Below are 24439 nucleotides of genomic sequence, written 5' to 3'. Positions count from 1 at the left end.
AGATGAATCCTGAGTTGCCCTCTGACCTCCACATATATACTGCGGATTATGTGGGCCTGCCCTTACCAGAGCACACACAAAATAAGTATTACCTAAAACAGAAGGAAAGGCTCTACGAGGGGCCGAAAAGGTGGCTCAGTAGTTAAGAGCGCGGGTGGCTAATCATGGTGACCCACTGAAAAAGCCCGTTTCTCTTGAGAATGTCCTTGTCGGTGTAGGGGGACAGCCTATTCTGTCCAATGTTTGCTCTCCTAGCTGTGGGGAGCTGGAGGGAGCTGGAACTCCCACTAGCCTGTCCTGGAGCCTCATGGTGAAGCTCCAGGCTAAAGAGAGACTAACTTGGAAGAGGTGAGTGCAGGTGATGCATGCGGATAGGGCCCAGCACATTTGCTGCTCTAGCAGAGGACCCAGGTTCAGCTCCCCGAATCCACATGGTGACTCACAACCACCTGTCACTCCAGTTTCAAAAACATCCATTGCCTTCTTCTGGCCTCTGTACCAGGGCATCAGACATAGAAATGTGCACAGACGCACAGACAAGTAAAACACTCAATGCATAGAACACAATTTTTTTTTTGAGACAGGGTTTCTCTGTAGCTTTGAAGCCTGACCTGGAACTAGCTCTTGTAGACCAGGCTGGCCTCGAACTCACAGAGATCCACCTGCCTCTGCTTCCCGAGTGCTGGGACTAAAGGTGTGTGCCACCACCGCCCTGCCTAAATTAAAAAAAAAACATGCAAAATTAATTAAAGAGAGGTGGATGGTGTTTCTGAGGGTGACAGAGTGTTTTCTGGCTTCTGCACAAAGTTACTTAAAAAGCAACAAGAACATCCTTGTTAAAGCCAGGTGTGGGGCTCACACTTCTAATTACTACACTTGGGAGGTTCAAGGAGGAAGATTGCTAAGTGTTCAAAGCCAGCCTGAGTTGCAATGACGTCCTGTCTCAAAAAAATAAGCCAGTGGTAGTGGTGGCGCACGCCTTTAATCCCAGCACTCGGGAGGCAGAGGCAGGCGGATCTCTGTGAGTTCGAGACCAGTCTCATCTACAGCCAGGGATACACAAAAGCCCTGTCTTGAAAAAGCCAAAATCAAAGCCAAGAATGTCCTTGTAAAATAGTACAAACACACACACACACGGCTGGCAGTGGTGGGGCACGTCTTTAATTCCACTCGGGAGGCAGAGGCAGGCAGATCTCTGTGAGTTTGAGGCCAACCTGGTCTATAGAGTGAGTTCTAGAACAGCCTAAAGTTACACAGAGAAACCGTCTTGAAACACACAGAGACACATATATAGGGTTTATTATGAAGTCAAATACATGAATAAATAAGGGCTTGTTTTTTGTTTTTTTTAGGGATATAGGGAATTGACATAGGGCTTTGTGCATGCTGGGCAAGCCTTCTACCACTGAGATATCTCAATATTTCATTTGGATGGTTTTTTTTTTAAAAAAAACCTCAGTAGCTCAAGCTGATCTTGAACTCACAATGTGACCAAGAATGATCTAGATCTTCCTGCCTCTACCTCTAAGACTGAACTCAGAGTTTGATGCACCTTAGGGAGGCACACGCTCAGCCTCTTTAATTTTTTTGAGACTAGGTCTCTGGCTGGCTTGGAATATAGCTCAGAGTGGCCTTATACTCTTAACAATCATCCTGATTCGGCCTCCAAAATATTGAGATTGCAAGTGTGAGCCAACATCCGAGGGCAGTTTATTTATTTATTTTTTTAAGATAAGCTCATTAAGTTGCCCAGGCTGGACTTGAAGTAATTTTACAGCCCTGGTTGGCTTTGAACCCTTGATGTTCCTGTGTCAGCTTCAGTAAGTAGCTAGGATTAGGCCTGCCTCCTTTTGTTTTAATTTTTAACAAGGCCAGAGACACAAGTCACATAAACAAATGTTAGTTGTGACACTTAAAATTTTATTTTATTTTTTTATTTTTGGTTTTTCGAGACAGAGTTTCTCTGTGGTTTTGGATCCTGTCCTGGAACTAGCTCTTGTAGACCAGGCTGGTCTCGAACTCACAGAGATCCGCCTGCCTCTGCCTCCCGAGTGCTGGGATTAAAGGCGTGCGCCACCACCCCCTGGCCGACACTTAAAATTTTAGCACTGCTCAAAATTGGAAATTCCGAGGTCCCTTCAATTAAATGTGTAAAGTTTGTAACAACAACAACAAGGAAACAAAGTTGAAGGGAATTCTTTCGAAAGCAGAGGGTAGAGAAAGAACATGGCCGTTTCCCAGCAACCCAAGAAGACGCTGTGCACAGGAAGAAAGACTTTAATGTTTTTTGCTCATAGGAGAAGCAAGGCATTCTTCTTCTCAATGCACTGTGTCCAAGGTCTGTGGGGTGGAGTGGGAGTGAGGGGAGTATCTGTGACATGTGACCGGCCGCTCACCTCCTGCAAAGTCCTGGAGCCTCTTTGTTTGATCCCCTCATGTGGCAATTTCCCTCCCTCTAAAAGCTACAGTGGCACAAAGTTGAGGGAGAGAAGGAATCACCTTCCCAACCCAAGCAGGTGAGTAAGGGTGGGACAGGGTACAGTGTTCCCCTGGGAGGGACGGCATGTTTGTCAGCCCTATAGCTCCAGCAGGCCCCTCCAGGCCCCACCATCTCCATCCTCTCAGAGGTCACATCTGGTGACTGTGCTTGGGTCGCTGTGGGAGAGGTGGAAGCTGGGTGCCTCCATCATCTCCAGCACAGGAAAGGGAGGTGATGGGAGGGACAGCAGGTAGGTCAGCCTCTTATGCTACACCCCCGCTCCCCCAGCAGCCAATAGGTCCGAACCTTGCCTTTGCCCTGGAAGAAAGAAAAGAGAAGGCTGGGTAGGGAACGGAACCCCATTTTTGCCCTAGTGGCTTACAAAGTCTAAGTATGGGAGTGGCCTTGGGACCCTCTGGGATCTAAGGCGATTCCTTTTCTACCTTCATTTCCACATCCCCTCGAAGCTCCAGCTCGAAGCCGTCGAACTCCTCCAGCACAGCCTTGGTCTCAGAAGACAAGTGGATCTTGAGGGCTGGAGAGGACAGGGGTGGAGGAAGTTGAGTGCCGGGGGAAGGGGCAGGAGGGTACAGGCAGGTAAGGCCGCGCATGTGGGCCGAATTGCAATTGCTCCCTTTAGTTCAGGAAGCCCTAGACTGTCCCTGTAGACTGTGGCCACATAATCTGGGTTCTCCGCAAGATAAGTCTGTGCTCTTACCTGCTGAGCCATCACTCTGGCCCTTCCAAGCCCTCAAGCCCTCTTCACCTCTCTTTTGAGATAAGATTTTGTTACTTCAGCTGACTTTTACCTCCTGATCTTCCTGCCTTCTCGTTCCAAGAGCTGGAATGGCTGGCTGACACCAAGTCTGGTGTATGTGGTGTCAGGGATGGAGCCCAGGGCTTTCTGCTGCTAGACCAGCACTCTAAGGACTAAGTTATACCTCAGCTCACTGGCTAGCTCTTAACGCCATCAATTGGCAGACGAGACTCAAGACTACAACACTGTACCTACAGGTTACAGAGCATCTTTGCGACGGCGGAAAACTGTCACTCAGCACTGCTTTTGAGACCCAACCAGCTCCCGAGGGCGCGCACAGCATTGGGGAAGATAAGTCCAACTTAGCTTGGACTCCTTAGGTAACTGAGATAAACATGTTCTGTCTCCCTAGTCCGTGAAAGGCTACCGGCGACAGTGCTCATTTCAAAGTGTGGCTGCTGTATGAGGAGTTAACCCCATTCATCACTGCAGATAAGCAAAACATTCACAAAGTATCCGGACACAGTGTAGCACTCAGGAAACACTAATTTAGCTGTTGTGATCAGTTACTTGACTAAATACCGTGTGTGTGTGTGTGTGTGTGTGTGTGTGTGTGTGTGTGTGCATGTGTGAGTGTACACACCTGGAGGCAGAGGTGAATTTTGAATTTCCTGCCACTTCCCACTTCAATGTTTGACACAGGGACTCACTGAGTCTGAGCCTCACTGTGGCGATCCCTGTGTGGGCTAGACTTGGCTGGCAGTGAACTCCAGGAATCTGCCTGTTTTTGTCTCTCCTGGTAGTGCTGGGGTTACATGCTCTAATGTCCATCTGGGGATCAAACTCAAGTCCTCCCAGTGAGCCATCTCTCTAGATACCCTACAACCCCCTCATACACATTTTGTGAAGCGTAGTTTCACTCTGTAGACAAGGCTAGCCTGAAACTTGGAATCCTGCCACAGCCTTCCTCCTGCTGGGATTATAGGTATGCACCACCTGCAGGGGTCAGTACTCTCTCTTGATGGCAGGAGGTCTGCTCAAGCTGTCTCACAGCTGCTCTGATCTATGTCTGTGCTATCCTGTGTCGCTGACCCACTTCTGAGAATGAGCTCTGTGAAAAATGATCTAAGAGAGGATTCTTCCCTCCTCAGCCCCAAATATAGGTGCAAACGTTATCAGCTGAACAGTTCTCTGGGCTTTGGGGGCAGGTTTCCTATCACGAGGCTTGGGTGAGGGTCACATGGCCTTCTGAGCTCACGCAGCCTGGTAGTTGCTTCAAAACCGGACCCAGGGGCTGGAGAGACGGCTCAGCAGTTAAGAACACTGGCTGCTCTTTCAGAGGATCTGGGTTCAATTCCCAAAACCCACATGGCAGTTTGCAACTGCTTGTAATTCCTGTTCCAAGGGATCTGACACCGTCATACAGATATAGACGCAGGCAAAACACCAATGCATATAAATTAAAAACAAAGCAAACAAACAGGACACAATCCTGTGAGCTCAGTGCTCAGGTAAGGGCTGGTGGATGGATGGATCAGGAGTTTAAGTCAGCTGTGGCAACTTGAGATACTATTTCAAACGACCACCTAGCTGACAGATATAGAGGAAGCAGGAGGCAAGAGCAAGGGGAGGGGTGGAAACAAGCATTTGTTAGCTGCCTATTACCTCCCCAGAGTGTGCTAAGTCTTTTACAACCCACAAACAGGAATACTATATGGAGAAGTAGCTGAGGCCCAGGAAAGATGAATGACAGTTACATGCTTGGCATTTTATACTGCATTTTCTCATAAGTCTGTAAATTTAAATTACATCTATTTATGTATTGTGGGTGGAGGACATTTTTGGCCATTATGTGTGTGGGTGTTTGCTTTTTGTTTTGTTTTCAAGCAGGGTTTCACTAGGTAGCTCTGGCTGTCCTGACTCACTGTGTAGCTCAGACTGGCCTTGAATTTTGAATTTAGAGATCTGCCTGTCTCTGCTTCCTGAGTTCTGGGACTAAAGATGTGCTCCAACACTCCTGGCACACTGTGGTTTTTACTTTCTTTCTTTCTTTTTTTTTTTTTGGTGTTTTTGAGATATGGTTTCTTGGGGGCTGGAGAGATGGCTCAGCGGTTAAGAGCACTGACTGCTCTTCCCGAGGACCTGGGTTCAATTCCCAGCACCCACATGGCAGTTCACATCCAATTCCAGCGATCTGACACCCTTACACCAATGCACATAAAATAAAGTTAAATAAACCATAGAAAATTTTAAAAAAGAAATAAAAGAGATATGGTTTCTCTGTGTAACTTTTGTCTATCCTGGAACTTACTCTGTGGACCAGCCTGCCGTAGAACTCACAGAGATCCACCTGCCTCTGCCTCGTGAGTGCTAGAAAGGCGTGTGTCACCGCTGCCTGGCCTTATTCTTCTATCATATGTGTGCATATGTGTGTGGGTATTTATATGGCCGTCAGAGGACAACTTGTAGGAATCCATTCTCCCCTGGCGCCATGTGGGTCTCAGGGATCAACCTCAGGTCATCAGGCTTGGCCAGCAAGCACCTTAACCCACTGAGCAAAATGCCTATCTATCTTTGTGGGTGCATGAGCACATTCAATATTTTATTATTATAAAATAAACTCTGTTTTCCAGGCTGGTGGCTTAGGCTATGTGGAGACTACAGCAAGAGAATTATAAGTTCAAGGTTAGTCTGAGCAACTTAATGAGATCCACATTAAAACAAAGAATATAAATATCTTATATCACATACCTCAGTGTTAGGTATGCTAGCATTTGTTAAAGCTCTAATAGCACACCCAGGGGGAAGGGACTGGGTTAGAGTGCATTGCTCAGTTAATGAAAGTGCCTTGAAAACAATTCAGGAACCGTAACTAAGCTATGATGTTCATAGGTAAAGTGGGCTTAGTGCATTTACAATCCACTGTGTGTGTGTGTCTGGGTGCACACACAGACACACACACTCAGCAATAGTCTAGATTTACAATGTGGGGGATATGTGTGTTATGAGAAGGCAGTGTAGGAGGAGAGAGGCGGGGAGCTAGCTGAGAAACTATGTAGGCATAAGTAGCAGGATGCCTTGGCCAGCTGCCCGCCCTTCTCATTCCCTCTGGGGGGAGGGGGGGGCTTCCTACCTTCCCCATTGGACTCCATTCTTGAAGCAGTGTTGACTGTGTCTCCAAAGAGACAGTATCGGGGCATCTTCAGCCCTACAACACCAGCACACACAGGACCTGGGAAGTGAAAAGAAGCGAACAGAACCCAGGGATGTTAGAGGAGGTAGCTGGGCACTCCAGAAGAGGTAGGAGTTGGGCTATGTGGTCCCAGGATGTGTAAGGAGAGGCAGGGGATAAGGGGACTAGACACAGAGACAACTGCTTGTTCCCTAGTTTAGTCTCCCAGATCTGACTCTAGACGCTGTCCACGATCTGACCTGTGTGGATGCCAATGCGCAAGCGCAGCTGCTCCTGAGGCCTGTGGCGGATGCGGAAGGAACGTACAGCATCTAGGAGAGCAAGTGCCATTCGGGCCACCTCTCGGGCGTGGAGCTGTCCATTCCGTACCGGGAGCCCTGACACCACCATGTAAGCGTCACCAATGGTCTCCACCTGTGGGGGTGGCATGCTTGTGGGCCAAACCATGTGCATCATCCCTCATTCTGTCCCTATCAGCCCGCCTGTCTCTGTACCCGTCTTCCATCCCGTTTCTCCATCTGTTCCTGAGTCCCCTGTATCTATTCGTCCATGTCCTTGGTCATTGTTTCCTTTTGGTTTTTCAAGGCATGGTTTCTTTGTGTAGCTCTGGCTGCCTTGGAACTCACTCTGTAGACCAGGCTGGCCTCGCACTCACATAGATCAGCCTGCCTCTGCTCCCCGGTGTTGGGATTAAAGGCCTGACTACAGCCTGGTCTTTTTTTTCTTTTCATTTGAACATTCTCCTGACTCTGTCCACGTCCTTCCTGTACCCAGTCACAACCTCACCTTGTACACATCAAAGTTGTCGATGACAGCATCAAAGCAGGTGTACAGATCATTGAGCAGGGTCACCACCTGGAAGGCAAGGGAAGCCGAGAGAAATGGGGAACGTGGGCTCCCACCAGGGACAAATGGGGAATACTAACCCGAAGGCGGAGCTGAACTACATGACCCATTGCCTGAGGCTGGAGCCCTCACCTGCATGGGCGTGCTCTCTGCTGAGAGGGCTGTAAAGCCCACGATGTCGCTGAAGTAGATGGTGACACTGTCGAAAGCCTCAGCCTGGACGGTCTCTCCTCTCTTCAGCTGCTCAGCCACGGAGCTGAGGGGGAAGTGCAGGTGACCAGATGTGAGGTGGGGGGCTGAGCTACGTGACTGTGTGCGTGCACGTGCCCACAGCCCAGCACTCACTGGGGCAGAATCTGGTAGAGCAAGGCCTCAGCTTTGCGCTTCTCTTCCAGGTAAGCCTGCGTTCTCTCCTCTACCAGTTCCTCCAGGTTGTTGGCGTACTGCTCCATGCGCGACAGCAGGTTGTCCAGAATGTTGCTGCTATTCTCCCTGAGGGTCGTGGGGCACGTGGGGACACAGATGAGATGAGATGACCCTTTGAGTCAGGGTCCTAGTTGTCCTGGAACTTGCAATGTAGACCAGGCTGGCCTCGAACTCACAGACATCCACCTGCCTCCAAGCCAAGCTGGAGATCTTATTTATTCTTATTGAACACAAGTGAGTTGGAAAGAGGTGGAGAGGAAGCGGGACAGGATGAGATGAGGGCAGTGATGGGCACACAGGCAGGAGAGACACGTCTGGGAGAACTAGATTACCGTGGGCCTACTGGAAGAGGGAGACAGAAGGGCTGCGGTCGGAGCTTTTGATTAGGATTGAGACTAAGGGGGAAGGTGGAAAGAGGCTGGGGCATCTGATGCATGCACTCCTATTTATCATAAGTCTGGGGGGTCAGTATAGGGCTGCGGGCAAGAAGGGTGTGGGGCGTCAGTGTTGGCAGAAGAAAGAGCCGTGAAGGGTAGAGCGCTTTGGGGTCAGCCATGTTACACATGCAGATGCCTGTGGAGCTGCGGTGGGCTGTGGTGGGCTCCCTCTGCCACTGGAGAGACAGGTTTAAGTGTGGCGGGAAGAGACCACTAACTTGTTAAATTTGCGTAGCGCCAGGCGGATCTGCTGGAAGGGTGGCCGCTCCTGTGGGTCCTCTGCCCAGCACCGCTGCATCAGCTGCCCCAGTTCCTCCAGGTGACTTTGCAGAGTCATGGAGGGTCGGAATGGGGGCTGCTCACCCCGAGTCACACGCTCGATGATCTCTGTGTGGGAGCGGTATGCGCTGAGGATTGAGGAGTGGCATCACCAGCTGGGGGCAGCTGGGACAAGTCCGGACCAGAGCACAGAGTGGACTGGTCTCAGCAGCCACGGAGCGAAGGATGGTGGTTGGTGCCCCACTCCAGAAGGAAGGGTAGGGGTGTTTGCAGGGCTTCCCTCTCTGGGGGCACAGGCCACGTGAGCCTCACCTTTCGGGCTGAGGTCTAAACCCTCCACATGGAAGACCCCACTCCTGAGGGCGATCTCCTGAAGGATGATACCAAAGCTGTACACATCACCGGCTTGGGAGCCACGGGCAGGTGGCGAAGCCATCCGCAGGAGTTCAGGTGCGGTCCACAATTTCTCTGTGGATCAGAAGTGAGGAGTCAGAGAAGGAGGGGCCCCAAAGCTAAGGGATAAGGCACTTCACATTCTGATATGAGAGGGAAAACTAGCAAATGAATATCGTATCTCATGGGTAATAAGTGCAATAATAAAAGTAAGACAGCATGGTCTGATAATACCAGGGAAAGAAAGGGCCATACAGTTTAAGGTCATCTGGGAACGAGGCAGCAGCTAGGGTTCCTGTGGACACTGCACAGCACTGAGAGCCACGGAACTAGAGGCCACCTAATCTGACCTTTTTACCCAATGAAGGTTGAGCCTTGAGGTGAGATGGACCCAAGCCAAACAGAGCCTAGGCCTCAGTTGCTTCTGGGCTGTGCGGGCAGCAAAAGCCTAGGGGTCAGGAGTCAGGCTCACTGGCAAAGAGGGTGTGTCCTTGCTCAGGCTCCGGGTCTCTGAAGCTCTCGAGCCCATAGTCGGTGATCTTTAACACGAAGCGCCCATCTACCACACAGTTGGACGACTTGAGGTTCCCATGGGAACAAATGGCCCCATTGTGTAGAAAGAGCATCCCCTGGGAAATTTAGGAAGGCAGAGGGCTTGGGCATGAGTGCTTCCAACCATGCCCAGCCCTCGCCTGGTATCCAGTGAGTTCCCCTGAACTCACCTTGACAATGTCGTTGGTGAGTGAGTACCGAAACATCCAGTCCAGAGTTATACTCTCATTCTCTAGAATGTCCTGCTGGGGCAGCAAGAGTCAGAACCCCCTGGGTGTAGGAGGAGGGTACAAGGGAGCTACTGGCATAAACTGGTATAACAGAACACTTGGATTTTACTCTAGTGCCATCACCATGCCTGCCCCCAACTCCCAACAGAGAGGGCCAAGAAAAGCCAGAAAAAGATTTGTCTGGGCCCATATGGTCAGTGGGTTAAGAGCCAAGTGTTCTGCCACTGCCCGACCCCATCCCCCCGTTCCACTCACCTGTAGGCTCCCACGGGGACAGTACTCGGTGAGGATACAGATGTTGGGGGGGTCGGTACAGGCACCCACAAACCTGGTCAAGTGTTCATTCTGCACATCTCGCATCTGCAGGTAGGGGCAGCATCAAGGCCCTGGCTTTGTTTGTTCCTCAAGTCACATGTTTACATGCGCTTGCTCCCTAACCTCTTGTCCTCCAGGCTGTGCACCTGCGAGGACCCAGCAGTCTCTCAGGTTATGACTGATCCCCCTCTTCCTACCCACAAGACTCAAGATCCCATCCCAGGTCTACAGATCCTCCATAACCAGTTCTGCTGACAACTCTCCTGGAGTACCCAGGAGTCCCTTCCCAGGTCACGGCCTCACCCCCTACATTACATGCTTAAGTTCAAACAGGACTTTTCGTGTTAACTCAATGCGTTTCCGGTTGACACGTTTCACAGCCACGAGGTTGCCCTGAGCAAGAAATGGAGATTTGTCATGCAGGGTATGGCCCTAAAACACCCAGCTCCTTCTGAAAGCCCACCCCTGCCCCTGGGACCACCCTGTCCTCTGCTACCCCACCCCAGAACCATCTCTTAGTCCACCTGGGTCCCCAGGATCAGCAATCTTTCCCCAGACTTACCTTGTAATATGCTGTCTTGGCAAAGACTTGGAACTGGCCCTCTGTGGTCAGCAGGGAGCCATAATTGGAGCCTCGCTGTGGAAGTGAACAGGAGAGTGCGCGGTCAGCTCAGGGGTCAGTCTACACCCTGGAAGTTCTGTCACACTGCCCGCATCTGTGTCACCCTCCTGAGATAGGGTATCACTCTTTAGCCCAGGCTACCCCGGCTACCCCGGAACTCCTAGCAGTGCTACTGCCTCAGCCTCCCAGGCTAGCCTTCACCTCCTTTTAAGGAGTATATTAGAATCATAGCTGTATATTTACTTGGACCATTAGCTTTGACCTTTGAAGTAGCCTTGTCAGGGAGGCTGTAGCTGCAGCCCTCATCTGAGACAGTGTCAGAGTAAGCAAGTGAAGGCAAGGCTGGGAGTAGTCTTGTTCTTTTGTATGGTTTTGCTTTTATTATTATTAACTGATTAATTAATTCATTAATTTCTTTTTGAGACAGGGTTTCTTCATGTAGCCCAGGCTGTCCTGGAACTCACTCTGTAGAACAGGCTGGCCTTGAACTCATAGAGATCTGCCTGCCTCTGCCTCTCCAGTCCAGAAATTAAAAGCATGTGCCGCCACCACCCAGCTTGAGTTTTGGTTTTCTAAGACAGGGTCTCATTCGTATGTAGCACAGGCTAGCCTCAGACCTTCAGCAATCTTCCTGTCTTAACTTCCCAAGTCCTGGGTCCAGGCATGAGCCACCTCATCTAGCTTAGACCCACCTTCTACTTACTCCTCAGGCATTGCCCTGGTACTCAGCTCTTCCCACCCTCCAGAGACAACGGTGTTCTCACCCCGCTCAGCGTCAGCCGGCTGCCCGTGCTCCGAAGGTGCCTCTCCAGGCTGCTGGGCTGAAGGTCCTCCCAGCGTACCCGCCACAACTCTGAGGCCAGCTCCTTTTCCAACTGCATCTTCCTGAGATATGAAGTCTGCACCTGAGCCCTTGGCTGCTCAGCAGCCCCTCAGAGCCCTGGGACATTCTGGGTGCTAAGGGATGAGTGAGGGAGTCCTGTTCTCAGTTCTCTGAGCTGAGCGTGGTGAGGCCTGGGGCCTGAGGGAAATTCACCTCACAGGTACTTCAAAAAACTTCAAAAACTGGAGGCCTCTACATTGGCTTTTATCTCTCTCTCTCTCTCTCTCTCTCTCTCTCTCTCTCTCTCTCTCTCTCTCTTTGAGATAGGGTCTCACTAAGTAGCCCTAGCTGTCCTGGAACTCACTCTGTAGATCAGGCTGGCCTTGAACTCAAGGAAATTCTACCTGCCACTGCCTCCTAGATGCTGGGATTAAAGTGTGTACTACCACCACCTGGCTTCTGCTTCATTCTTCAATTTTTGTTTGTTTGTTTTTTTCGAGACAGGGTTTCTCTGTGTAGTCATGGCTGTACTGGAACTCCCTCTGTAGACCAGACTGGCCTTAGACTCACAGAGCTCCACCTGCCTCTGCCTCGTGAGTGCTGGGATTAAAGTGTGAGCCACCACCGCCTGGCTCCTTCATTCTCAATTATCACAAGGATGAAGTACCTGGCCCATAGGAGGTGCGTCAGCACTGTTCTCCTCCCTCTCTTCCTGTCTCCTTAGCCTGCCCTGAACTTCCATTTCCACCTGCACTGCAGGACAGGGGTGGGCTCCCTCACCCCGCTTTTCCAGCTCAGGGTCAGCACCTAGCCCACAGCAGGGTTCACCAGCAGGACCAACTACTTTGTGCCCATACCTGAAGGTTTTGAACTGCTGCTTTCCACCTGGCCTCAGCAAGGGACGCTAGTTCTACATCCACATCTCCTCTGCTATCATGTCACCCTCAACTTCTCTGTTCCCCTGAGCTTCCTAGAAATAACTTTGTAGCTATAGCCCAGCCTGAACCAACCTGACTGGTCCATGCTTTCCAGACTCCACTCCGGAGCTTCTGCCTCCTCCCGGAGGGAATGAAATAAGTATTCTCTTCCCACATGAGGCTCCCTCCCAGACCTGCTCTCCTGCTCTCTCCTCTGTGCTCCCCAGTCTCCCAAGTCTCACTTAGCACCCCTAGCCCATAACTTACCTGTATATGAAGAAGGACACAATCAGAAAGCTAACCAGAGAGAGGCTGCCCACCAGAGCCAGGACCTCCAGGGTGGAAAAGTGGTCTGTGGGAGGGTCCGAGTTGTAGAAGAGAGAATGGTGTTAGACAACAGGAGGGGGGATTGTCTACTAGTCTGCTGTGATGACAGATGAAGGTAGGTGACGTCGGGTGGGAAGGAGTCTCTAGCTCCCTGGGAGAAGGCAGTGGCTTGACAACAGGACTTTGGAAGCATGGGCCAGTCACCTTGGTTGCAGGCAGGGTCCTCATTGTCAAAGCCACATTTTGGGATGTCAGGAGGTGGGTATCCCAAGGGCCAGTATAATTTGCGGTCTGACACAGCCATCAGCTCCTGGGAGGTCCCATTATAGTTCAGGACGACCTGAGGAAGATCAGGAATGGTGAGAGCCTGTAGTCTCCTCTGTTTCCAGGACCTGTGACTAGGCTGCCAACTACTCACCAGGTTCCTGCTGTGACTATCCAGAGAGTCTTTAAATCCATGCCCAAGGCAAAAGAGGCAAAAGCTTAAACACTAAGAGGCTTTGTAGAGACATATCCATAGGAAATCCCACTGGAAACCCCAACTCTATATTCAGGGAGCTGGCATTGGTTGCAAGACAGAAACAGCACCCCAGGTTCTACTTCCAGCCTCTTCCTTGCATGTCTCCTCCAGGTGGCCTTCCCTGGTAGATCTGAGTCTTGGTGTCTTTGAACCTCTGTCCCTTCCTGTCGCTGCTGAATTTACACAGCTACACATACCTATTCTTTTGGCCCTGAGTGACTGTCTCTGCTAGGATGGGTCCCAGCTGTCTTCGGAACTCCTCAAGGGAAGGACTCTAGGTTACCTCTTAGACCTGAGGTTCCCTGAGTGGGCAAGCCTGTGTATCCTGATCATCTGGGTTGTTCCCCAGCCTGAGGAGTTGAGCCTGCCTTATCCAGTACTCTCATAGCTGTCCAAAGAACAAGCAGATACCTGGCAGGGGTAGGGCATGTGTGTGCTGTGGATCACCTTTCTGTACTCTGAATATGTATTACTATCTCTGGTTAATGATAAAGTTGTTTGGCCTATAGCAGGGCAGGATAAAGTTAGGCAGGACAATCAAACTGAGGACTGGGATGAAGAAGGGCAGAGTTGAAAGAGACACCAGCAAGCTGCCCAAGAAGCAAGATGGTAGAGGACAGGTAAAGTTACATGTGGCAATACATCTCAGAGGCAGGAGGATCTCTGTGAGTTCAAGGCCAGCCTGGACTGTTACACAGAGAAACCCTATCAAAACAAACAAAAAAACCAAGAATGAGGTAGAAGCCAGGTGTGGTGGCACAAGGTTTTTACGTGGCAATACATAGATTAATAGAAATGGGTTGATTTAAATATAAGAGCTACTTAGTAACAAGCCTGAGCTACTGGCTGAACATTCATAATTCATATTTAGCCTCTGAGTCAGTTATTTGGGACCAGGCAGTTGAGACAGGAAAAAACTCCACTTCCATTTACAGGAGGTAGGAGGATGAGACACCATTCTTGCCTGGCACTGTCTTCTTGGTGCATGTATGAACTTACCCTGAAGGTGCCTGTTTCTGGATCCATATCCCAGAGGGAGAAGTCGGTCTCCCGATCTCCATTGCTATCGATTTTCAGGTATCCTGTCACACCTAGGGACATAAGGGAGGTTCAGAGATGCCTCTCTTCATCCCAACCCTCTCTCTGTCTCTTTGCCTCTGTCTCTCTCTCTCTCTTTCTCTGCATAGAGACAGAGATGTAGACACAGACATCAATATGTACATAACGAGGAAAAGGAGAGCCATATGGCCATAAGAATGGCAGATATGGAACCCAGAATTTTATGGAATTTAAGAGATCTGGATGGATAACAGGCATTTTGTGGTCTCCTGCTGGGCCACTTGGGGCTCACTCTCACTCCCATCCCCAAAGCAGCCCATTCCAGCTCATTCTAGGCCCTGACCTTGGAAGCTCCGGTTCCACATCCGCTGAGTGATGTCCTCCCCATCAGTGACGGCTCCCCCCTGTGCCAAAGTCTCTGTCACTGCCTGGACATAGAGCAGGAGCCCATCATGGAAGGATGCTGGGATGATATTCTCCTGTAGAAGCAAGCAGAGCTCAGACAGGGCGATGGATACAGGGCACAGAGGGAAACAGTGCTGTAGGTAGGAAACTGGGGGGTGGGACTGGGATTTCAGAAGAGGATACAGACAACAAGCATATTCCACAGAGAAGTGACTACTGAAAAGATGCTTTTGCATCTACCATGGCATGGCCCCCTGCTCAGAGTCACGCTAGGTAGATAGGGCAGGGCATGTCATTCCCATTTCCATGATGAGGGCTTTAGGTTCAAGAATTTGTCACTGCATCCCTCCATCATCAGGAGAGATACAGAAATAATAGGAAGAAGGGAGATGGAAGACGAGGATGCCTGAGAGAGTGAGAGACGTGGCAGAGAGACTTGGATTAGGTCTGGAGATCCACACTGGAGGTCCAGGACCCGCTCCTACCAGGCCATCCTCTATGGTGAAGTTGAACTGCTTGTCAGCCAAGAGTTTCAGCTGCTGCAGGAACTCCAGGTACTCCGGATTATCTGGCTCTTTGTAAGAAATGATTTTGGCAGCCTGAGGAAGGGATCAGTGAAAGGGAGAGTGCTGGGGGTTGATTCCAGTTCTCCCTGTATCCTGGGGTCCCACCTCCCAGACCAGCCTCTCTGCTTAGGTCAAGATCAAACTGAATGGCTGGGTGTGGGGGCACACAGGCCTTTAATCCTAGCACCTGGGAGGCAGAAGCAAGAGAATCTCTGAGTTTGAGGTCAGCCTGGTCTATGTAGTGCGTTTTAGGATAACAACCAGGAATACATAGAGAAACAAAAACAAAAAATAAACAATAAATATTAAACAACAAAAAGATCAGACTGAACCCTGGGTTTTTTATGGGGTGGCCCTGTGCTTGAGCAAAAGATTCAAGAACTGTCTGGTTCACGGGTCTTTACTATCCTTCTGCTTCAGACCCCGTTCTGTCATCTGCTCAGCCTTCCGGCTCTGAAGACCCCAAATCCCATGTAGTTCAAATCCCATGTAGTCACAACTATCTGACTATCAAAAACCTGTTTTCTGGAATCATTTCGGACATGTAGGGGCATAGCACCCCGAAACGAAGTGTCAATCAACTGTTGAGAGCCCTACACAAGGACTTCAAACCCCAGCACTCACGTGAAACGCCTGGCGGGCACTGCTGTCCTGCCCATCTCCTCTTTCCCAGGGCTTTTGGGGAGCAGGGCCTTTCGCACCCTGAAGGCTTTGCCCAAACACATCCAAGTGGAAGAAAACATAGTCCTCCCCAGTCAGGCCAGCGTCTACGGCCAGAAGCATCAGGCTCCTGAAGGCGTCCGGAGAGCTGCAGATATAGATAACTGGAGAGAAAGGAGGGGAAGGGGGGAGGGAGGGAGGGAGGGAGGGAGGGAGGGAGGGAGAGAGAGAGAGAGAGAGAGAGAGAGAGAGAGAGAGAGAGAGAGAACACGAATGAACACAGGCATTGTAAGGAAGGGAATTCTGCGTCTGTAGTCTTTAAATGGCCCCAACTCCTTTCTCCATCAGTCTGGGCCTTGGCAAGGGAACGTGAAAGATGGGAGAAGGAAGTGTGCAGATTAGGGAGGGAGAAGTGTGAGGAAGAGGGAACAGAAGGTGGGTAACCAAGAGTGCAGGAGGAATCAGGAAAGGGCCAGCGGGAGAAGGCACCCGAGAGCTCGCGTGGGAGCAATAGAAGAAACTGGAGAGAGAACGCGGTAGGGTAGAGCAAAAACAGGAGGAAGAGCAGGGCACCAAGCAGAGGATGCGGTAAGCGCTAGAACTAGGCCCTTCCGCGCTTAAAGCTTAACCCAGGAAAAGTCCGCGCAGCAGGAAGGTCACAGGGAGACCGGAGGAAAGGGGTGGGGGAGAGGGAGAAATGCAAACCCGGCACCGAAGGGTTACAAGACAGGGAACTAGAAACCCCGAGGTAGGAAAGTCGTGTAGGGCAAGACTTTCAGAGAAATCGGCCAGGAGGATGCCTGACTCCCAGAGGAGGGAGGAGTGCCAGGCCGTGGACAGGCGGGAGAGAAGGCCGCGCGAGCCAGGCGTCCGGGTGGGTGCCCGCCTCACCTCTGCCCTTGCGCCGCACGGCCCGCAGCAGCTTGGCGTAGTGGTCGGGGTCGTCCTCGACGAACTCCTGGTGATGCACTGTGATGTTGAGGCGCTCACGCACCCGCATGTACAGCCCCTCCACTATGAAGAAGCAAGGCCGGTCGCCGCCCAGCCGATCTGCATAGAGCACCAGCGCCTGATGCTCCCAGCCCAGCCGTCGATGCAGCGCCGCCACGAAATCGCCCAGCTTGACGTGGCTGGGCCCCGCGCGCGTGGTCAGGGCGTATTCGTCCTTGACCCCGATGCCCAGAGCCGGGGCGCCGGCGGTGAGCAGCGGCACCCGCCAATGCGCGGTGAAGCGCCCCACTGGGGCAGCGGAGTACACGCAGCCGGGGCCCAGGAACATCGCGGGGCTGTGCTCCCACTTGAGGTCCACCGCGGCAAGCGGTGCAGCGGTGTCGGAGCAGACGCCCGCCGCGTTCTCGCTGCTGCCCAGCACCGTGCGGACCGTCCAGCCGGGCAGCAAGTCCGGCCGCGCCTTCACCTTCTCGAGAGCCAGTTCCACGGCCGGCCCCACGCGCGCCCACGACCACGGGTACGAGGTGTTGGCCAGCGGTAATACCACGGCCACCGTCAGGTCGCCCGCGTGCCCGCCCCGGAGCAGCAGCAGAGGCGGCAGCAGCAGCAGCGCCCGGAGGCGCGGACGGACGCGTCGGGAGCCGGGCATGGCCTCAGCGAGCGCAGCGACGGGACAGCGCTGTCACCATGTTCTGCTTGCAGTCCTCGGGCTCAGGGACTAGTCGCGGACATCCAGAGCGCCAGAGCGGGAGCGAGGGCGGGGGTGGGTCGTAGCCACAGTCCCGAGGGCACGCTGCCTGCCGGGGCTGCGACGGTCCGGCCGTCGAGTGAACACGCTAAGCTGGGCGCGTCCGGGAGCGGAGGGCGCCTTGGAGCAGGTGGGAGCGAGCGCAGCGCCCGAAGGGAGTCGGTGGAGAGCGAGCGAGCGGGTGATCTAGGGAGAGCAGGGCGAGAGGGAGAGCCAGCGAGGAAAGGGGAGTGTGCGCTCGCGCTTGCCCCAAGAGTGTGCCAGAAGGGGCGTCCGGCTGGCTCAAGTCTCCGGCCGTTCCGGAGGCGGGCAGGCGTTGTGGGGGGGGGGAGGAAAAGGGGGGGCACGACACACGGGACCACAAGGTCCCAAGCCGGGCGGCGAATCTTCCCCTCCCAGATTCGGTGACAAGAGAGCCCAGGGAGCCAATCCCGGCTCTTTAACTCCTTCCTCCCAGCCTAGGCTACGACTGGCCCCCACCCCCGGCGTCAGCGTGATTATTGCTGACCCCTCTTCCCGCCTGTCGCCTCTGTGCGAGGTTTCCCTCCGCAGGCGGGGCGCACAGGCCAGGGGGAGAGCAAGGCTAAGGAGGGAGGTGTAAGGAAGCTGTTCCCTGACCCTGGCGCCCCTCCTGGGGTATCCTCTCCTACCTGGCTCCTTCTGGGGAAGAGGGAAGTAGAGGCTTGTTTAAATGTTGACCGGAAAAGGTGTGTGTGTGTGTGTGTGTGTGTGTGTGTGTGTGGCTTTTGGGAGTTTGGGAGGGTTTCTGGAAAAGGCAATCTAGTGGAGGCGAGCCAGAGTCCGGGTTACCCAGTCCATCAATGAGAACCTCCCCTTTCTTCTTCGCCGCCTCCCAGATCGAGCAGATTAACAGAGCAAAATGACCAGGTGGGAGGGTGGAGTTAACTCTTTAGTTCCCAAGTAATGATGGAAAGTGGGGGCGGAGGGGAGTGGGTGGTTAGAGAAGAGCTGTAACTTCATGTGAGTGTTTTGCGTGGAAGATTATTAAAATGGGACCTGAGAGGTTGTAGTTGGAAATGAACATGGGAAGAATAAATGAAGGAGCGAGGAGTCTTGGGACACCAAACTGCTGGGCCGTTGCGCCGAAGCGCCGTGGGATTAGTCTGCCCTCTAATGGCCATCCGGATTCATTAACCGTATTGCGCCATCAACTTTGCCAGCTTTTAAGCCTAAACTGGATCTAAGGTCAGCAAGCATTTCCAGAGGACCCTCTGTGTCAAGGGCCAGTCAAATGCTGACGGCATGACCATAAAATGTGTATATATATATATATATATATATATGATTCTGAGGACAAATAACCACAGTATAATATACTTTAAGCACTGCGAAGAAGACAGGGATGTGCTGAGAGACCAAGATGAGGGCTATTAATTCTACCTGGGCTGGAGCCAGGAAAACCTCCAAAGAGAAAAAACTCAGTAAGGATAAAAGGATGATAAAGGGCTGGGTGGTGGTGGCGCACGCCTTTAATCCCAGCACTCGGGAGGCAGAGGCAGGCAGATCTCTGTGAGTTCGAGACCAGCCTGGTCTACAAGAGCTAGTTCCAGGACAGGCTCCAAAACCACAGAGAAACCCTGTCTCGAAAAACCAAAAAAAAAAAAAAAAAAAAAAGGATGATAAAGGGTATTTGGGGTTGGAGATATGGCTAAGTGGTGAAGACCGTGTACTGCCCTTCCAGAGGACCAGCTACCAAAGTAAGTGACTCACACTTAACTGTAATTCAGCTCCAGGAATCCCAATAACTCTGCCCTGGAAAGAAAGGGTTTTGTGTGGAGAGAGCAAAATGTTGAAGTCTGTTTTCCAGACAGGAAGTGTCAGGAGAATCTTGTTTTAAGGAGGCAAGCTTTCAGTATCTCTAGTATTTATTTGTCCGTGCTTATAAAACACAGATGGCCAGATGGTGTGTGTGGGGCTGGGTGGGAGGGTCATTCCTCTAATCACAGAACTTCAGAGCAGAGGCAGGCAGATCTCGTAGTTCAAGGCCACCCTGACCCACAGAGTTCCAGGATAGCCAGGGTTACACAGAGAAACCCTGTCTCTAAAATCTGAATAGTTGATGGTTCATGACTATTTGTGTTTTTTTTTAAATAGTTTTTCTTAAGTTTTAAGTCTAGGTGGGTATATCCATGGGGGTGAAGTTCATATGCCCTGGTGAGCCAGAAGCCATGGGATCCCCTGGAGCTGGAGTTTCAGGCAGCACCTGGGACCCGAACTGCAGCCAGCCAGTACCGGAGGTATGTCCTCCGTGCGTGCGTGCGTGTGTGCATGTGTGTGTGCGTGCGTGCGTGCGTACGTGCGTGTGTGCGCGTGCGTGCGTGCGTGTGTGTGCGTGCGTGTGTGTGTGCGTGTGTGTGTGTGTGTGCGTGCGTGTGTGCGTGTGTGTGCATGCGTGTGTGCGCGTGCGTGCGTGCGTGCGTGCGCTCTTAGAGGCCTTAGGCCTAGAGTTACAAGCAGTTGTGAGCCTCCCCACACAGGTGCTGTTACCTGGACCCGGGTCCTCTGAAACAGCAGCATGCTCTCTTAACCACAGAGCCATTTCTCTAGTCCCCTGCTTTCCCTGGAATATTGAAAACGCCAGCAGCATAGGCTCTGCATCCCTTCGCACAGTCTGTGGGAACAGCTTCTACTCACCTTATTTCACTTGATAGTGACCTCGCTGTCATGACAGTTGTTTTTCTACTTCTGGGAAGTGAAAATGACTGAGCAGGAAATGGGGCAGAGGAAATGAGATCAAGAAGGCTTTTGTGGGACAGGTGTAAGGTGTTTGCTATGCAGTGATAAGTAGAGCCCACATCTAGGGGTGCATGGGAGATGGAAGCTGGCTTATCAGTAGGATCAACTGGACTCTGGAAGATAAGGATCTAAGGGATAGTGACCTCTTCAGTTGAGAAGCTAACTCTAGGGGTTGGGGTGGATGGTGGCTAGGTGGTTGAATCTCAGGTGCCTGTAGGTACCCAGGTAGAGGCTCCCTTATGTTTCTGGTGAAGCTGCAGCTCAGAGGAAACGGCTGGACTAGAAACAGCATTAGGTTATTGAACTAAATCTGGAGCTGCAAACACTAAAAATGTTGGATGACTTTTTTTTTCCTAAAATTTATTTATTTATTTAGTATACAGTGTTCTGCCTACATGTATGCCTGCAGGCCAGAAGAGGGCACCAGATCCCATCATGGATGGTTGTGAGCCACCATGTGGTTTCTGGGAATTGAACTCAGGACCTCTGGAAGAGCAGTCAGTGCTCTTAACCACTGAGCCATCTCTCCAGCCCCCTGGATGACTTTTTTGTTGTTTTTCAAGACAGGGTTATTCCCTGTAGCCTTGGCTGTCTTGGAACTCACTCTGTAGACCAGGCTGACTTTGAACTCACAGAGATCAGCTGGCCTCTGCCTCCTGATTGCTGGGATTAAAGGCATGCTCTGTCTGCATGTGCAACTTTATGCCAGAAGAGGGCATCTGATCCCACTACAGATGGTTGTGAGCCACCATGTGGTTGCTGGGGATAGAACTCAGGACCTTTGGAAGAGCAACCTGTGGTGTTTAACCACTGAGCCATCTCTCCAGACCCATGGATTTTTTTTTTAAGATAAACGAAGATAATCTAATGAGGAAGCTTTTAATAGCTGTCAGCTAGGGTTGAAGTAAAGTTCCAGGAAGGAGGTCTGCAGCTGCAGTACAAGGAATGGATAATTAGTATTCCCTTCCTTCTTCCTCCTTTCCCCCTCAGCAGCAGCACACCCACCTCCCTGTATTGTTTCTGTAGGGCCGCAGTGAGACCCTCCTTTCTCTTTCCCCTCATCCATATGCCAGTGGGTAAAGGCACATAGCAGATCAAGCTTGTAGTCTCGGCGACCCCAGGCCTCAGCATGCACACAGCTCCCTGTAGCTGTTCTAGGTTTCCATCAGGTAACACTGGGAGAGGCATATGCCAGCCTTGAGGCCATCAGATATGGGAACACAAACTCCATGCTGTACGTGGCTTTAATGGTGGCAACAGCAGCATTGACCTCCTTAGGAGCCTCATCACCATGGTAGAGCGGGCACCAAAGCCATGTGTTTACTGTAGTGAGGTCACATTTTCTACCATCTTGTTGGCTAGCTCAGGGTAAGCACTGGTGACCAAAGAAACCTGCTCCTCAGAAGCTTTTTGGGCAGAGAAGATGGGGGTGTGTGCAGCTGAAGTGGGAGGGCAGAGAAGACCTGGGATGGGGGAGAAATAGGGGGTTGGGGGCGGGGCGTGTGTAGCTGCAGAGGTGGGGTGGAAAGCCCTCAAAGCAGAGGGAAGATACCTTCTGGTTAAAAAGGTTGTAAGGTTAATGTAGGTTGGGTACTCAATATTGAGGTTCCTTCCTTCCTTCCTTCCTTCCTTCCTTCCTTCCTTCCTTCCTTCCTTCCTTCCTTCCTTCCTTTCTTTCTTTCTGGGACATGGTTTGTGTGTAGTCCTGGCTGTCCTGGAACTCGCTCTATAGACCAGGCTGGTCTTGAACTCACAGAAATCCGCCTGCCTCTGCCTCCTCTGGAATTGAAGGCGTGTGCCACCACCACCTGGCAACATTGAGGTTTTCATGACAGATGTTATAGATGACCTCACTGTCTATCATGAAGACACATTGAGGGTTCTGCAGGGTAGTGCAGTGAAGGTGGGGTTGTCGGGTTAAAGAAGGCTGTGGAAACCCGGGGCGGGCTAAGTGAGGACTCTGGCTGGGCAGGTGACACTTCAGCAGCAGCAATAGGACCTAGAGCCAGTTTCCTACAAAGGTATGGAAAAATAAGGCTTGGGCACCTGCTAGCTAGATTGTAAATTAAATCCAAGACAAGGTCATCAGTCCCATGGTCCACGGGGAGTTATGGGCATAGTTGCTGGCAGCGTCTCACTTGCCTGTGACAAACTGCTCAGGACGGGAAAGCTGGAGGCACACCACTACAAACTTCAGTGGCTGCTGCTAGCACGCTTGTCAGCGCCTGTCTCGCTAAAGGAGATGTTGAAGTCACTTGGCATCTGGCCAGTGTGGACAGAGATGCATCCCCTGCAAGGTGCCCAGGTTAGGAGGCAAAGTGAGCAGGAAGAGACACCAGGTCTGGTCACTTTCCCACATAAGCTAAAAATTAGGTAAGCACTGCACTGAGCATTATTGTTTTATTTTATAGATATCTGTTGAAACAAGAAGAACAAAGAATGCTAGGAATGGGTAGTACATGCTTAACTCCCAACACTTAGGAGGCAGAGGAGGTGGATCTCTGAGTTCCTGGCCAACTAGAGCTACTTAGGAGACACTGTGTCAGAAAACAAAAGCAAGGCCGGTTGGTGGGGGCGGTTTGGCTAATGCCTGTAATGCCACAGCATTTACGAGGCAGAGGCGGGTGTGTCTCTGTGAGTTCAAGGCCAGTCTGATCTACAGAGTGACTTCCAGGACATCCAAGGCTACATAGAAAAACTCTATCTTGAAAAAAGTAAAAACAATCACCCCACAAACAAACAACGACACCTTCCAAAAAACTGAGCAGGAGAGATGGCTCAAACATGCAGGCAAAATACCAATGCACTTAAAAAAATAAATTAATTAAAAAAGTAAATTAATAAATTGGCACCCCCTTTCCTCCTCTGCAAGAGTAACCAGTGCTTTTGATTGCTGAGCTATCTCCTTAGCCCCTAAATAAACACCATCATCATTATCATCATCACCATCATTATTTTAAAGGCATGGGTTCTCTGTGTAGCCCTGGCTGTTCTGGAACTCACTCTGTAGAACATGTAAGAGCAGTACATGCTTTTAACTGCTGAGCCAGCTCTGAGCCAGTTCTTCAGCCCTAATTAAAAAAAAAAAATTTAAAGGCAAGCCTAATCCACGATAGTAGAAATCCAGAATGGTTACCTTTCTGGGGTCATAAACTATTATTTTTTGAGACAGTATCTTACTATCTGGTGTGGACCCGTTAGTAGGCTGACCTTGAACTTGCACATCCTTCGGCAGCAGCCACCCAGGTGCTGGAGATAAAGGTGTGTTTCTCTGTGCTCGACCAAAATAATCCTTTTGAAAAAAAATTCTGTAAATTTATTTAGGTTATCTTTATGGGAGTCATCAAACCCACAGCACATGTAGCGAGGTTGGAGGACAAAATGCAGAAGTCGCCGCTCTCCTACCACGTGGGCCTCAGAAGTCAAACTCAGGTTCTACCTGCTGAGCCGCCTTGCGGAACTGATAAAATATTCTTTATTTTATTCAAGGTGGGGTTAGGCTACTTGGAAGGAATACATGCCCACAAAAGTAAACAATACACGAGTACCTGTCAGAAATCACGCAACATAGGGAAGCTGGGAGGATCTGGATGGAACTGATGGAGAGGAAAAACATGATTAAAATGTATGAAAAAAATTTCAATAAAAGGAATTATATAACAATAATATCGAAGGAAATTGTGGTAAATGAAACTAAATTCTTCCTGGTGTTTTCATAGGGTAAAAGTTATGTTTCCAGGTGAGGTGGCACGCGACCGAAATGCCGGCACTTGCGAGACTGAGGCGTGAATATTGCGGAGAGTGCGGACAGCTTGGGCTATATTAACGAGTACTGTGTCAGCCGGGGTGACCAAGTAAGAACCTATCTGGAAAAGGCAAAACCAAAAACAGTTGGAGAAGAAAATGCAATTATGTTTCCTACTGTAGAAAAGCAAGTTTATCACAAAAACAAAGGCAGGAGTCCATGCAAAAAACAAAGCCTCCGATAGCAGAGGATGGTTTCGATCCATCGACCTCTGGGTTATGGGCCCAGCACGCTTCCGCTGCGCCACTCTGCTACCTACTATCCCAACCCTCCTTATTACCGTAGAAGAGGTTTCGCAGTGCACAGCCCGAATTCCGCACGCCCCCTTTCGTCAGTGGGGAAAATCGCGTTCATCCCCGTTATGTCTTCTTA

At 51.0% G+C, this 24439-nt stretch overlaps 2 protein-coding genes and 1 non-coding gene across 3 annotated transcripts in view; 1 reads left to right on the top strand and 2 right to left on the bottom strand.

Annotated features, from left to right (window-relative positions):
• S100a14 (S100 calcium binding protein A14) overlaps window positions 1-24439 on the top strand; it is a 96107-nt gene that overhangs the window by 21972 nt on the left and 49696 nt on the right. The window lies entirely within an intron of this gene.
• Npr1 (natriuretic peptide receptor 1) lies at window positions 2262-17535 on the bottom strand. Its single transcript, XM_075978295.1, has 22 exons — window positions 16698-17535; window positions 15771-15970; window positions 15066-15179; window positions 14519-14654; window positions 14116-14207; window positions 12801-12936; window positions 12537-12621; window positions 11294-11414; window positions 10470-10544; window positions 10223-10300; window positions 9848-9952; window positions 9533-9604; window positions 9283-9439; window positions 8730-8885; window positions 8357-8525; window positions 7621-7767; window positions 7408-7531; window positions 7216-7284; window positions 6669-6843; window positions 6370-6468; window positions 2923-3014; window positions 2262-2797 (listed from the first exon to the last, which is right to left on the bottom strand). Exons 1-22 carry the CDS (start codon window positions 17404-17406, stop codon window positions 2735-2737), a joined length of 3174 nt encoding a protein of 1057 aa, XP_075834410.1. The 5' UTR covers window positions 17407-17535; the 3' UTR covers window positions 2262-2734.
• On the bottom strand, window positions 24249-24320 carry Trnam-cau (transfer RNA methionine (anticodon CAU)). The gene has a single exon. It is a non-coding gene; the product is annotated as a tRNA-Met (tRNA).

Source organism: Microtus pennsylvanicus, chromosome 7 (assembly GCF_037038515.1).
Source record: "Microtus pennsylvanicus isolate mMicPen1 chromosome 7, mMicPen1.hap1, whole genome shotgun sequence".
Taxonomy (NCBI): domain Eukaryota; kingdom Metazoa; phylum Chordata; class Mammalia; order Rodentia; family Cricetidae; genus Microtus; species Microtus pennsylvanicus.
The sequence above is the reverse complement of the archived record's forward strand: the minus strand, read 5'-3'. Positions and strand labels throughout refer to the sequence as shown.

Excerpts from the sequence above, each read along its gene's own strand:
- Npr1 (XM_075978295.1), bottom strand. The coding sequence starts at position 17,406 with ATGCCCGGCTCCCGACGCGTCCGTCCGCGCCTCCGGGCGCTGCTGCTG. Across the intron at positions 14,655-15,065 it reads TCACCATAGAGGATGGCCTG|GAGAATATCATCCCAGCATC; the intron begins GTAGGAGCGGGT and ends TTGCTTCTACAG. Across the intron at positions 12,937-14,115 it reads CAGAAACAGGCACCTTCAGG|GTCGTCCTGAACTATAATGG; the intron begins GTAAGTTCATAC and ends GATCTTCCTCAG.